The 13,098-nt window shown below is 47.8% G+C and overlaps 1 protein-coding gene across 2 annotated transcripts in view; it reads left to right on the top strand.

Moving 5' to 3' along the window:
- Positions 1 to 11,526, top strand: part of RAI2 (retinoic acid induced 2) — a 43,790-nt gene extending 32,264 nt beyond the window's left edge. Inside the window, exons 1-2 of one of the 2 annotated variants that reach the window (XM_062574327.1) lie at positions 8,032 to 8,086; positions 8,802 to 11,526. In XM_062574327.1, the coding sequence (XP_062430311.1) occupies positions 8,907 to 10,568 (1,662 nt within the window). In that variant the 5' untranslated portion in view covers positions 8,032 to 8,086; positions 8,802 to 8,906 and the 3' untranslated portion in view covers positions 10,569 to 11,526. Of the gene's footprint in view, positions 1 to 8,031; positions 8,087 to 8,801 lie in introns of those variants that run through there. The other variant, XM_062574317.1, reaches the window with a different exon arrangement.
- The last annotated feature ends 1,572 nt before the right edge of the window (positions 11,527 to 13,098 follow it).

Below are 13,098 nucleotides of genomic sequence, written 5' to 3'. Positions count from 1 at the left end.
TATTAAATTTTGGACAATAATGTTCACACTTAGGAAACCTGTAAATGCTTTGACAGCAAAGAAACATCGTAGAGTTTGTACCCTGAAAAAGGTAGATTGTACCCCCCCCCCCATAAAAAAAAGTAGGAGCAGGCATACTGAAGGAACAAAACTGCAATTAGTAGCAAGCAGCTAGAATGAAAAGGAGAACAGCTACGTACCTCCTCTGCAGGTGTGTGTGTGTGTGCATGTGTGTGTGCCTGTATACCCATACTCACAACTGATAGCTAATTTGTATTACAGCAGTAACTGGAGTCCTGGCTGGAGTCTCGGCTTTGTGCTAATCACATGCCAAAACAATCTCTGCCCAGAAGAGCTCACAGTCAGATGCAGAAGGGGAAAAGTATTGGAGAGGAAGTACTCGCGGGCTGTGGTGCATCTGCACGTGGTGTAGGCTTTATAGGTAGCCTGGACCGATTAACTGAATGGGGATAGAAACTCAAGGGCAGTTAGGTCCAGCGAGACAGATATTCACATTTCCTGTTACTTATGTATTATTTGTGGTTGAGGACATCTACATTTCACAGTTAAGCATATGGACTTCTAGGAGGGCAAAATTGGTTTCTGTGGGTGAAAACATGTTGAAAACTTGTGAGGTCTTCTCATAACATCCATCAGCACTGTAATGCTGCATCTCACCGTGACGTTATCTTGAATTCAATCAAAAGGCTGACATCTCGTGCATCACAGCACCACAGAGGGAATAGGTCGTTTGTCTGCCTCTCAAAATGAGACCAAGAAATGCTCGGTACAGTAGACGAGGATGAAAGTGAGTTTGTGAAAGGATATGAAATTAAAAGAAAAAATGCTGTATTTTTCCTCACGTTATAGGAACCCTACATTTTTCCTGCTCCGTTAGACAAAATCCCAGCAGCCACTTATGAATTTTGCAAGGATGAAAATGTAGGGGTATTTATACGGGGAAGGTTTGAAATTTGACGTGGATGTACTGTCTGCTGAGGATTAGTGCCGTCATGTAGCTGATGAAACGTTGAGCTTGGTTTACCAAAGTGATGGGATGGGGGCGAGATAGTCAGTCTAATAAATCTGAGGCTGTGAATATAAAACGTCATCTTCATTTGGCAAGTTGAAAGGAAATTTGGTTACTAATGTCCGTGGAGAAGGATGCAAGTATTAAGTAACCCCATTTTGCACCGAGGAGGGAAGAATCTACCCTTTGGCTCTCCAGATCACACCCTGATACTCCTGTGTCTTATTGTCTGCCTGCACTTCCAAACAAGAAGCCCGTGTCCCACGTGAGAAGAGAAGCGGCAAGTCTGTTTAGTCCTCAGTTCCTACATCTTGTCATTTGGAACTGGATTCAGTTAATTTTTTGGTGCTCTGTTTTCTGATGTGGAAGGAGCTGGAGTCCGGCGCACCAGAAGTGTGCGTATCCTTTCCTGGAGAGCGTAGCACTGTCAGTGCCGCTGCTTGCCTGATGCCTCAAAGCTGCGGGCAGGAGAGGGGCTTGGCCGTTGCGGCTTACCACGGCAAGCTGGATGGCCCACGTATGTATAGGTAATCACGTGCATGGTCTTGTCTGTGGTCTTAGATATTAATGTTTGTAGGTGCAAGCTGGAAGGTGCAATCTCTTGCTTAATTTTGCTTTTCTTCTGGTTATTTACCTATTTAACCTGGAAGATAGGTATAGTAGGACGATGAGAGGTTATGTGAAAGTTTAGCTTCTGACTGATTTAAGATCAGTTACAGAGGTGTCAGGATTTGCTATTCTAGCCTCCGTGACTTTGAAATACAGTCAAACTGGGTCTTGCTTTTTCTTCCTTTGTGTCTAAAGAAGGTCTACAAAGTAAGGCAAGCTTAAAGGCAGTCCGATCAGCGGTACTGAGGTTATCTTTATTCTGGTGTTGTTTTCATCAAGAAAAAGTGTTTTTTAGCTGGAGCTGGCATGTCGTGAGGAGGAGGTATGAAAAGGTTTCCAGTGTTTACCCTGGCTCTTGGTCCGCAGCAACGGCTGGGATCAGGTGCTGGGTCTGTCGATTTTTGCATGGTGCCAGCGGCATCTCAGCAATGTGCATGGGTTTTGGACTGGGGGAGGTATTTTACCCTTCCAGGAGCACCCAGGAGTGCTCTGTTCATGTGGGTAGGTAGAAGACAGATGAGGTCGTTCAAACTGTATTGGTCTAATTGGGCATGGTGAGCTATTTTGCCTGCCAAAGTGCTGTAGCAGTTTAAAAAAATATATAAAATAAAATAAAGTGGTTTTAACTTCACCTCACTAACCTGTCAGCTGAGACTTGGTAACTGGTCTGGGAGGGATTCTTGTCCCTTAGAGCAAGGGGTAAAACAGATTCGCAGGAGCCAGAGGTGAGAGGGAATGAGCAGTGGACAAAGTGCCTTTGTAGCATTGATACAAATTCTCATCTGGATATCGGAAAAGATCAAATGAATTTTAGTAAAAATATCTTGGAGTCTGGGATCAGTGAAATGGGTCAGGAGAAATGAGTGAGCCGAATGTTTCTGTGCTGAGAATAAACCTCTGTCGTGGAACTAATGAGGCTTTGAAGTCATTTAACTGACACGAAACTTTGAAATCCTTTGTAAGAACTGAAATGCTTTAAGGACTGTTTAATAAAGCTCTTGACTGGAAAAGAAGCAAATATTTTATCAGGCTGACATTGAGTGCTTTTTGTTTCAGGTTTTGGGGGAAGTGGGACTGGCAATTACATTTAATTGGTATCCTTTTCCTCATGTTATCATTGGTGTATCTATTGCTGGGAAAACAAAATACATGTTTTTTAAAATTTACTGTAAAGCAATGGCTCTCTTGTTTGTTTTGCTTAGCTCTGTGTTCTCAAAACAGCTCATTTTTCTTTTCTTTGCTGGCGAATCCAGTGTTTTGATTGAAAACGATACTAAATAATCAGTTAAATGGGATATTTAATGGCAGGAAAAACGGTTTAAAATATTTTTTCCCATAGGAAAATCACGCAGTTTTCTTTTCAAGTTTAAGCAGTCTTTCAATGCTAGCATGAGCCTACATTCTTCCTGCGAGCTCAGTGGAAAACTAAACGTGTGAGCACATCACGGAGGTCAAGGTGTAGTCGGTCTCGGGGACGCCGCTGCCGGAGGTGTCCCTACAGCAGGCCCGGCTTTTCCCCGCTGTTGTTTTAACACGGCCTTTCTCAGACCTGCTCCGGGCAGCTGGCGGGGTCGCGGGGCCGGCAGGCGAGTGGCGGGCGTCCCCGGGAGTGCCCCCGGCACGGCCGTCGCCTCCCAGCCGTGACCGCCCGGGGGGCCCTGGCACGCGCCCCGCGCGCGGCCGCCCGCTCTCCCAGCCCCAGGACACTTCAGCACCCTGCCCGAAGCACGAAGCGGTTTAGAAAGGTACTTTGGCAATGGCCTGGGAGTATTTTCCAAAGCAGTAACTGGTTGTCGCTATTGGAGCAGGAACTGTGAAGCGGAAAGCTGCCACGGGCCAGCGCAGCCTGCGAGGAGACTGCAGGAGCCTCGCAAAACGCACTGATGACGGCCGGCAAACCTGTACTCACCCTTCGTACGTCGGGGCTTAGCGCGTCATGTTTCTGTACCCTACCTCAGCCTCAGCGCGGACGTGCGGCTTGCTGCAGGCTGAGCAATCTGCTGCTCCTCCGACGGGTTTGTACTAAATCGTGGTAGAAAACCCGCCGTGATTGGAAAGGTGTTGCTCTGGGAAACTCGCTGCAAGGCTTGTCCTAGCATGCCGGCAGCGCTCGGGAATAGCCAGATTAATCTCAAATAATTTCAAAGTAATCGTGTTTTTTATAGTGCACACTTATATGTAATATCACGTACTATGTGAGCAGCACTTGCTTTCAGAACAGGAGATAACCGTGGCGAGTGGAGCGGCGGAAGGGCAAGTGCGTCGGGCAGTACGATGAGCGGCACGTGCTCCCTCCGTTGCAGCGTGGGGTACGTCACAGTTCCCACTGTAAATGTAGTTTGTGTAAGGTTTTCACATTGGGTATAAAAATTCACTGCAGGTTGCAATCTATCAGGCAAATGCTCTGTTTCTTCCCCAGCATTTATTGTCTGTCTTGTATATATTGCCCTTGGGAGTAAAGACACTGGTTTCGGCTCTGTGACAGGATTTTTTTTAAATTGGCCTGATTTGTTTTTAAATGAGAAGAAAGTGAGTTCTCTCCTCCCCAGCATGGATTGCAAACTATGGACTGTTGACAACAGCAATATAGTTAGCAAATATATTACTCTAAGCCAGCTCTTTGCAGGCGATTAGCCTGTGCAGTAGGCAGCCCTCCTCTTTATTTCTCAGCTGAACTATTTAAAAGACTGAAGCATGATCAGCCAGTCAGACTAGCGCATTTGAGAACGATCATCCTTTGTGCCTAAGCAGTGTATACATGTTGTCAATGTACCATCTATAACGTGCCATTTTGTGCTGCTGTAATGATTTCCTTTCCTAGTGGTTCCCCCCAGGGATTAACAGCCTGGATGGGAGACTTGACACAAATAGGTTTGCCTCTGGAAGGATCCATAATGCAGCAGTAGGCCTGGGAAAATAAGAGCGTACCTGTTGCGTTAAGGTCGTCATTATTCCTGTGGCATCTTCTGAGGTTGTCCAGGGAGATGCTTGTATTTTAGCTGCCCTTCAACAGCATCCGTCTCATCTTCCGTAATGAAAAGTAATGCAGGGGCCGGTGTGTAGGTTGCCTGGTGAATGTGGGCATCGTGCAGTGCTACGAGGGGCAAAGATGTGGGGTGTAGCCCTCCCTCCTTGCCTTGGGTGGCACTAGAGTAAGTAAGTGCTGCCTGCCTCCCTGATGCCTGTTGCGCCTTCCTTTTGAGTGGTGCCACCGAAATCTTAACCCTTAGTTGCTGGATATTTGACCCAAGGGAATGATGGAGAGCAAGGGGTGGGCAGGGAGGGCAAGAGCCTGGGGTGTTTCAGTGGTGCGCCCTGAGGGACTGAGAAGTGCAACTCTTGGCATGCTGCCCTTCAAACACGGCTGTGGTGGCATCCAGTCCCATGTTCAGAGGCGGTGTCCACCTGTCAGCCCACCACAAGGGGGAAGGCAGCTTGCTTTGGTAAGTGTCCTTTGGGTCTCTCAGCTCCATCGGCTTGTATTTTGGAGGGGTCACCGTCCTGCACTGGTTGTTGGGAGGGTCCCGCTGACCCCTTGGCACTGCTGTGCGCAGGCTACCGGAGCGGCTGTGCCACCCCTGGGGGAGAGCACAGGCCTCGGGGGACCGCCTGGCACCGAGGCTTGCAAGGCAGTATCAAACACAGCATTGCAAATGGTGCAAGAAAGGGGAAAAGGTTATTTGAGTGTTATTAGTGAGTTGGCTGCTCTTCTTCCCTTTGGTATCTGAGGAGGGTGCTACTTAAAAGGAGCCAGAATGGTCAGTCATCTCAGATATTTTAAATGTGTGAGTTGACTGGAAATTCGAGAAGCGAATTGTTGATCTGGGTCAGCACGCATCCTCATAGTTGCCTGCTTGTTTTATTTATTAACCGTGCAGAAAGGTGAGACTGGCTTTGGCAGGTAAGACCGCGCTGAGCGGGGAGGCCTGACTCCAAGGCCTTCAGAGGAACTCAGGTCTCAGCAGGAGCGTTCAGAGCAGGTTGGATGCGTCTCGGTGGGGTTTCCAGCGCGACGTTGCGGCGGCCAGCTTGGCCCGTGGGTCGCACAGGACCCCGTGCATGCAGTGTAGTTTGAAGTCTTTGTAAGTAATGCCATACAAGCCGTGGTACGCACAAGCAAGCAAGGTGTGAAGGTTGTTGCCTACTTTGTACCGTCAGAGACAGTGGAGATACACAACTCCACGGTAAGGCACATTTGACAAAGGCTCATTGCAGAGCCATCAGCAGGACATTAAAAAAAATGCTAAAATTATCACCTCCCTTTTAGAGGCACTCCTATATAACTAACATACCGTTTCCTGTATAGTTACACACGTCATTGCATAGTACCATGTTAACTCTTACCACCACCCCAGTGGGAAAGCCAGCGTTACTCACAACAGGTGGCTTTTCAGTGTTGTACACTTACCTTCAATTAAAACAAATAACAGATTAAATATTAAATAGGTAAGTGGGGCCCCGGTGCTATTTCCCGCTAGCGAGACGGAAAGGATGGAGGAAACCAAAACAAAAAGCCACCGACCCTTCATGGCTTCCAGCCGGCGGCGGGGCGCAGCCGCCTTCCCGCGGCGCTGCGGGACCTCCAGCCAAGTGGCCCGGAAATGCGTGGCGGTCAGCGGGCAAAGCAGCACTTGGCTATGCCTTAAAAAAAGAAACCCACGGGGCATCTCTTCAAGGTGTCTGCCCACGAGAGAGGAGCTCGCCTTTCCCTCGTGGAGGTATTTCCTCTGCCTCCAGCCCAGTAGCTTTTTAAAGCACCAGTGGGGGATTTTGTTATGTTTTATACTCCCATCTTCTGTGGCTGTCTGTCTGTCTGTCCGTGGGTCGATACAGCACGCTAATCCCTCAAGTCTCTTACACAGCGTAATTTTCATCTTCATTTTTCTATTTCTCAGCGTTAAACGAGTTTATCGTGGGAATAGAAGGTCATTTCCTGTCCCTACTAGATCATTAATTTTGTAGGAAAACACGGAGGTCTCACGCTTTCCAAACAAACAAACAAAAACAGTCAAAACCGGCCAATCTAATTTGCAAAATATTTTCCTGTGCTACGAGAGCTAGCAGAGGGAAGCTACTAGGGTAAGCTGCGGAGACGGAAAAATTTTAAAATGGGTGTCTTTTTTTAAAAGAGAGGGAGGTTTGGGTATATAAGTGTAAAATGGCTTTTTAGTTCATTAACAGAAATAACAGTGCTTATTTTTTTCAACTCAAGTCTGCTGAGGGGTCTCTTCATTGTCTTTATTTTTAGAAACATTTATTCTTTATTCTCTTTATTCCTCAAAAAATTTTTTTTGTTTCAATTACTTGTCACCTTTTGAGTAAGTGATTTTATTTCTTCCTGTTTTCGGTGCTGGGGGGGGGTCTCTGCCTCCCTGTACTCTCTTTTGGCCAAAGCTGAAAAAGGAGCGACCGCAACCCCTCAAGCCCCCACTGGAGCATATTTCCTTCAGATCATTTCATGAGATGAGAAGAGTCAAGAATTATTCTCCTTAGGCCAGCAGCAGGAGTGGGAAATAAATGACTAATCTGTTTACTTTTAAAAATCCTTTTTTCCCCCCCAAAAAATTAAATGGCGCTGATAAATTATTCGAATTGTACCGAACCAGCCCCAGCTATTAACTCTCGACATTTCTGTAGTCTCGCGCTTGCCGTGGCATCTTGCTGCCAAATCCAAGGATTTACAGGTCTCGGGAGAGACTCTGAGCTTTCCCGCTTCCCTGCCTTGGCCTTTTTTTTTTTTTTTTAGCCTTTGTTCCTTTATTTCTTTTTTTTTTTTTTTCCTGCCCATGCCCCCCTTGGGTCGCAGGTTGCCGTGCCGGCCCTGCGGCCGCGTGCGCACGCGAGGCAGGGCGCGCGAGCAAGCGCCGCGACGGCAGCGGCCTCGGCCTCGGCGCCGCGCTCCCGGCCCCGGCGCGGTTATTTCGGCGACCGGCCTGAGCGAGGGGCGCGTTTCCGCCGGCCGCCGGCGCATTCGGCCGCGCGCAGGTGAAAAATGTAAATTTGGGGTGCTTTCCCATGGTAACAGAGTTAAAAATGGACAAGTTTCCATGGCGATCGTTATCGCAGGATGTGCCGCTCACCTCGGGAGCGGCACGTTTTGTGCGACGCGGCGAGGCGCTCCTCCTGACAAATTCTGCGTACGGCAGCTCTCGGGGAGGAAATTATTTATCCTGCTAAATAAATGAATGCACGTCACCATTAATTTGCTGCCTTTGGCGGGGTTGGGGGGGGAATATTGTAGGAAGTACGCTGAGCATTTCACGGAGCTGCTGAATGGAAAAGATCTCTGCCCTTTTTCTTTCTTTTTTTAAACCAACATTTGCTTAGTTAAGATAAAGGATTAGGCTGTCAAAGTAAATTTAAAGTTGCTTTGATTTTTCGTCGTTGTATCTTTCATTAATCAGGTGGCTGGCTCATATTCCCGTCTTTATCCAGCTCTGGAGCAGGGTGAGCGTCAGGGGGGCTGGGTGGGGGGGGGCGGTGGTTTTTTGTTCCGTTTTGCTGTTTTTCTCGCGGCGAGCGGAGCAGCGGCGGTGCCGAAGGTGCCGCCGGCGCCGGCGGGCTCCTTTGTTACCCTGCGAACGGCGGTTCCTGAGGCGCTGGGGAGGGCGCGCGGGGACGGGCTGCTCGGCTTTAGCGCAGCCTGCAAGGACAAAAAAGGGCCGGTGATTATTTTCGGGGACCGGAGAACCCTTTGCCTGCAGTGGAACGTATTTCTTAGCGGTTTATTTTTAGGAATGTTTGTTTTTGTGCTTTTGTTGAGTTAAAGCAGCGCACCGTCTCTCGGCTCTGCCATACACTGTCATTGCGTGAAGCTTTGTTTAAAAACGTAAAATGGACTGCCCGAGCCCGTGTTTTATGCTACATGCTGGAGAGGGTTTTTTTTTCCCCCCTTTGCCTGCAGTCAGCTCTCGAGTCCTTTTAAATTATATCTGTGTTTACGGCTAAATATAAGTTCCTCAGAACTCTTCGTACAACACTCACGGCTGTATGTATATACAGCATATATGTATATACACTGTATAGTATTATAGAGCCGTTACCCTGAAGTGTGGAAACATTTAACAGGTTTTTTTTGGTGATAGGGTCTTTAAAGGCAATTGCAAATATTATTTTAAGGAGGAGATTTATGCAGTGCCTCAAATGTGTTTCTGTTTTGCAGGCCAAATTATGTCTGTGCAGATGCTTCTGGCAGCACGGAGCCACTGCGGGTCCTGGTGACAGCAATGTAAACTTGGAGCCTGCGGAGCCTCACGAGCCCTGCAAAATGGAGGAGCTGTACAAGGATGCCCAAAACCTGCCCATGGATGTTACCAGCTCACCTTCCACGCTCGCCAACAACAAACTCGAAAACGGGGTCGCGCAGCTGATAACGGCAGAGGCCTGGAACATCAACTCGACGGACCTGATGAAGAAGGCGCTTTCCCCGCTGGTGACGGTGCCGGCTCCGTCCATCCTCACGCCGCCGGCCGAGTCGCAGAGCGGGGTGGCGCTCAAGGTGGCTGCCACCGTGCTGCAGCCCATCTGCCTGGGGGACAGCCCCGTGGTGCTGCCCATTCACCTGCAGGTCGCCGGCAGTGCCACGCCGCAGCTGGCGCCCAACGGCAGCACGCCCTACGTCATGACCACCCAAGGCCCCGTCCCGCTGCCCGTCCTCCTGGAGCAGCACGTCTTTCAGCATTTGAATTCGCCCCTGGTGCTGCCGCCGGGCGCTCCCTGCGCCGCCAACCCTCTCCATGGCAATCTCTTCCAGGGCTCCTCCACCCCCGTCGGGCAGCCCCAGCTCCTGGATCCGAAGCCTTCCAGCCAAGCCCCGGAGCCCGTCCTGCCACCTGTGTTTCAGACGCCTGGCTTCGCCGCCGTCCTGCAGGATCTATTTCCTTCGCAGGGCACCCTGGGCTCTGCCCCCTGCCAGCCGCCCCCCGACTACGCATCCCTCCCGCCCCAGGCCTTCAGCTCGCCACTGTCGCCGCTGGTCCCGCCGGCCACTCTGCTGGTGCCGTACCCCGTGATCGTGCCCCTGCCCGTCCCGGTGCCCATCCCCATCCCCATCCCCATCCCAGTGCCTCACAGTGCCGAAGCCAAGGTGGCCCCGGACTACCCCAAACCGCCGCTCTTCACCCCACATTCCTGCAAAGGCACCCAGACCCCCCTGGAGAAAGAGGAATCGAAGCCCTTCGACTTCATCCACCAGCGTGAGTTTTCCCAGCTCAATCGCCACACGGTCATCAAGATGAGCAACGAGAACGAGGCCCTGGACCTCTCCATGAAGACGGCGCCCCTGCTCAAGGCCAGCGAGGCCAGCCTGCCGGTGCCGCCGGAAGACGGGGCGTTGGACCTGTCGTTGGCGTCGTGCCGCAAGATGGGCAGTAGCGGGGGCCACGCTGAAGCAGCCGGTGCCATCTGCTCTGGCTCCATGCTGGACAGTGCCGTGCTGGACAAGCTCTCCAGTGTGACAACCCCCTTCACCTCTTCCAAACCACATGAAACCTCAGCCAAGGTCGACGGCAGGATCATGGGTAACAGCTCAGCCGAGCTCCTGCGACAGCAGCAGAAGTGGCTGGTGGACCAGGCGGGCCGAACAGCCTGCGAGCCAAAGGCCGGCAATAATATTGAGATAGTAAGCACGTCACAGACAGCCAAAGTGATAGTGTCCGTCAAAGATGCTGTGCCCACTATTTTCTGTGGCAAGATCAAAGGCCTCTCGGGAGTCTCCACTAAAAACTTTTCCTTCAAAAGGGACATGCCCCAGGACTCTGTGCTGCAGTGTTATGACGTGAAGAACCAGCCGGAGCCTAGGGATAATGCAGAAGCTCTTAGGAAACCCGTAAAAAACAGGAGTGTAAAGTTAAAGAAAATGAACTCGCCAGAAATACATATTCTTCCAATCAAAAAGCAACGGCTTGCTGCCTTTTTTCCAAGAAAGTAAATTATGGGTTTTTAGAATTTTAAGATTATTATGAAAAAAAATAATAAAAAGATGCACTTGGTTTTAAACTCATTTAAAACTTTAAACTATCTTTGTAAGTTATTTTTGGGGGAAGGGGGAGAGGATCAGATGTAGATTCCTTATAAGCTGGGCTTTTTTTCTTTTTTTTTGTTATCGAATTTTGACTTTTCATGAAAAACTGAATAAAAAGCAACCTATTTTTCAAGCAGATTGCACATTTTGCAGCTTTAATGGAATAATGGATGCGTCCGAAGGGTAAGAGCTATTTTCACTGCCATAAAGTGCTTTGATGATGTAATTCTTCATAATGGTTAGAATGGAAATTTCGAAATAAATGTTTGTATGTGCTCATTGGTTGCGGCATTTTTGTCATTTCTGAATTGTTTTCATTATATGGAAAAGGTTTGGCAAAAGTCTGTAAACTGTAAAGCACTACAACTGATTTGTGATGATCCTAAAATGTTAAGATCACCAGGCTAAGAAAAATTATATTGTCCAATAGCACTATCAGAGAGCGCTGCTGAACCGCCAGTAACGATGTGCCTAAGCCAGCATCTGTAAAAGTTGAGAGTCAGCAAGCAGTACAGCCCAGGGCACAGCTAATGCCAGTTGCGTTACTAGAGACACATATGAAACAGTTTTAAAATATTAAGTAATATTAGCAATTATTTCCAAAAGAAAAACCCTAAAAGTCAGGGGAATTCGGTGGCCCCGGGGGAGGAGGGGGGAGGGAGGAAAAAAAATCGCATAATTTTTCCCAGCCTGACTATAGATAAATGGAGAAGTTGTTCATTGTTAGTTTTATAATTTTCTTTGATGGCTGAAAACAGTGCACATAAAAGAGTAGAACTATGTAACTATTACTTGACAGTGTACAAGCCACCCACATAAATGGAGAAATGTGAATGTATACTTAAAATAAAAGTTCTGGTAGGTACAGTTTTGCACTTGTGTATGAAAACAAGCTGGAGATGCATTATTGTATGTCTGCTTTTAAATTCACATGGCTTTCTTGTAAAAACACATCCCTCAAAGAACAAACATGAGAGCAAGGGAGTGGTTTTTGATGGATGCTCCCTTTTTGTGGCCAGATCTATGAACTTGGGAAAGCTTTCTTTTATTATTTCATCGGATATGTTACCAGAACAGCACCAGTATTGTCTTAAAACAAACAAACAAACGAAAATAAACATTTTTCCTTTACCTATGTGCAGCCAAACTACTTCCACGATGCCTCTTGGACAGTTTTGGGAAGAATTTTGCAGTAGTTCTTGCAATGAGAAGTTGTCCAAACAAGCAGCTTCCAGTTAGAAATCTAACTTCAGCTTCAGGCATAGGTCTAATTCTGAAACTTGCTGAAACTTCTGATGCAAACATAGATATAAATTCACTATTCAGAAAATGCATCCTCATCAAGAGGTTAGGAAAGGCATTCTGCTTTTTCTGGGCTGAAGTATTGTTGCCATCTTGCTTAATACAAAAAGCGGGAACTTTCACATAACTGTAGTATCATATTCTGTGAAACCCCCATTTTTAACAAGCGTTTTTTTAAAGCCCGTTATTTTTCACAAAACTTGTGAAACTGAGAGTGTTCAGAGCAAGTTAAAGCACTGTTAGATTAATTAATATTTAGTTGTCTGACTGTATTCTTTAAAAAAATATTAATTAATTGAAAACACTCTGCTCTTTTGTTTCTTCCTAGAAGCAGTGCTGATGAAATGCATCATCTTGTGGTTAGTGCAGTGCAGAGGCTGAGGCTTTCAAAACTGCTTGGGATGGCCATCCCGGTTGTCACGACGCCTCTCTTTTTAAGCCAGGCCACTGTCAAGATCTTCTGAAAAGGTAGTTTTCCCAGGGCTACCAGATTATTTTAAAAGACGGAAATCACAGAATTAGCTGCTGCCATTTTTTTTTTTTTTTTTTTTTTTTTTTGTTTCTCAGGTAACACAAGTAAGTTTGAGGGAAGTTATTGAGTTCTGGGAGGGTTTTGGAGTTTGTTTTTTTTTTTTTTTTTCTTTCTTTTTTTTTTTTTTTTTTAAGTACAAGCTGCTCTCCCTGGTCCCCCATCCTCGCTACATGGCACCACCTGCAAGGTGAGGGGCCTCGGGCCGCCCCACACACCTCCCACCATGCATGGGTACTTGCATCAGTGCCAGACTGGCAGCAGCTGATGAGGTTTTCCGTTATATCCATTTATCCATCAGCCTCCCTCCTTTCCGTTGCAGGCTTCACTGGGAGCTGTTAATGCTCCTGGGTTAGCTGTAATTCCCAAACTGCCTCCTGGCCTGGTCTCTGCACACAGTGGTCTGGTTTAACTGAATTTAAGACCGCAAACCCCAGCAACCCTGAAAACAAATTAGGCTAAATCAGCGTTACACCATTATAAACCCGTATAAGCACTGTCTAAACACACTGTGCCTATGTGTAACTAATTCAGTTTAAAACCAAGCGGTGCCAGTTGTAAAGGCAGCCGACCTGAGCAACCACGTCAGCTGCACAGGTCCTAGTG

The sequence above is a fragment of the Rhea pennata genome, chromosome 1 (assembly GCF_028389875.1).
Source record: "Rhea pennata isolate bPtePen1 chromosome 1, bPtePen1.pri, whole genome shotgun sequence".
In the NCBI taxonomy this organism is placed as follows: domain Eukaryota; kingdom Metazoa; phylum Chordata; class Aves; order Rheiformes; family Rheidae; genus Rhea; species Rhea pennata.
This window is presented reverse-complemented; position numbering and strand designations above follow the sequence as displayed.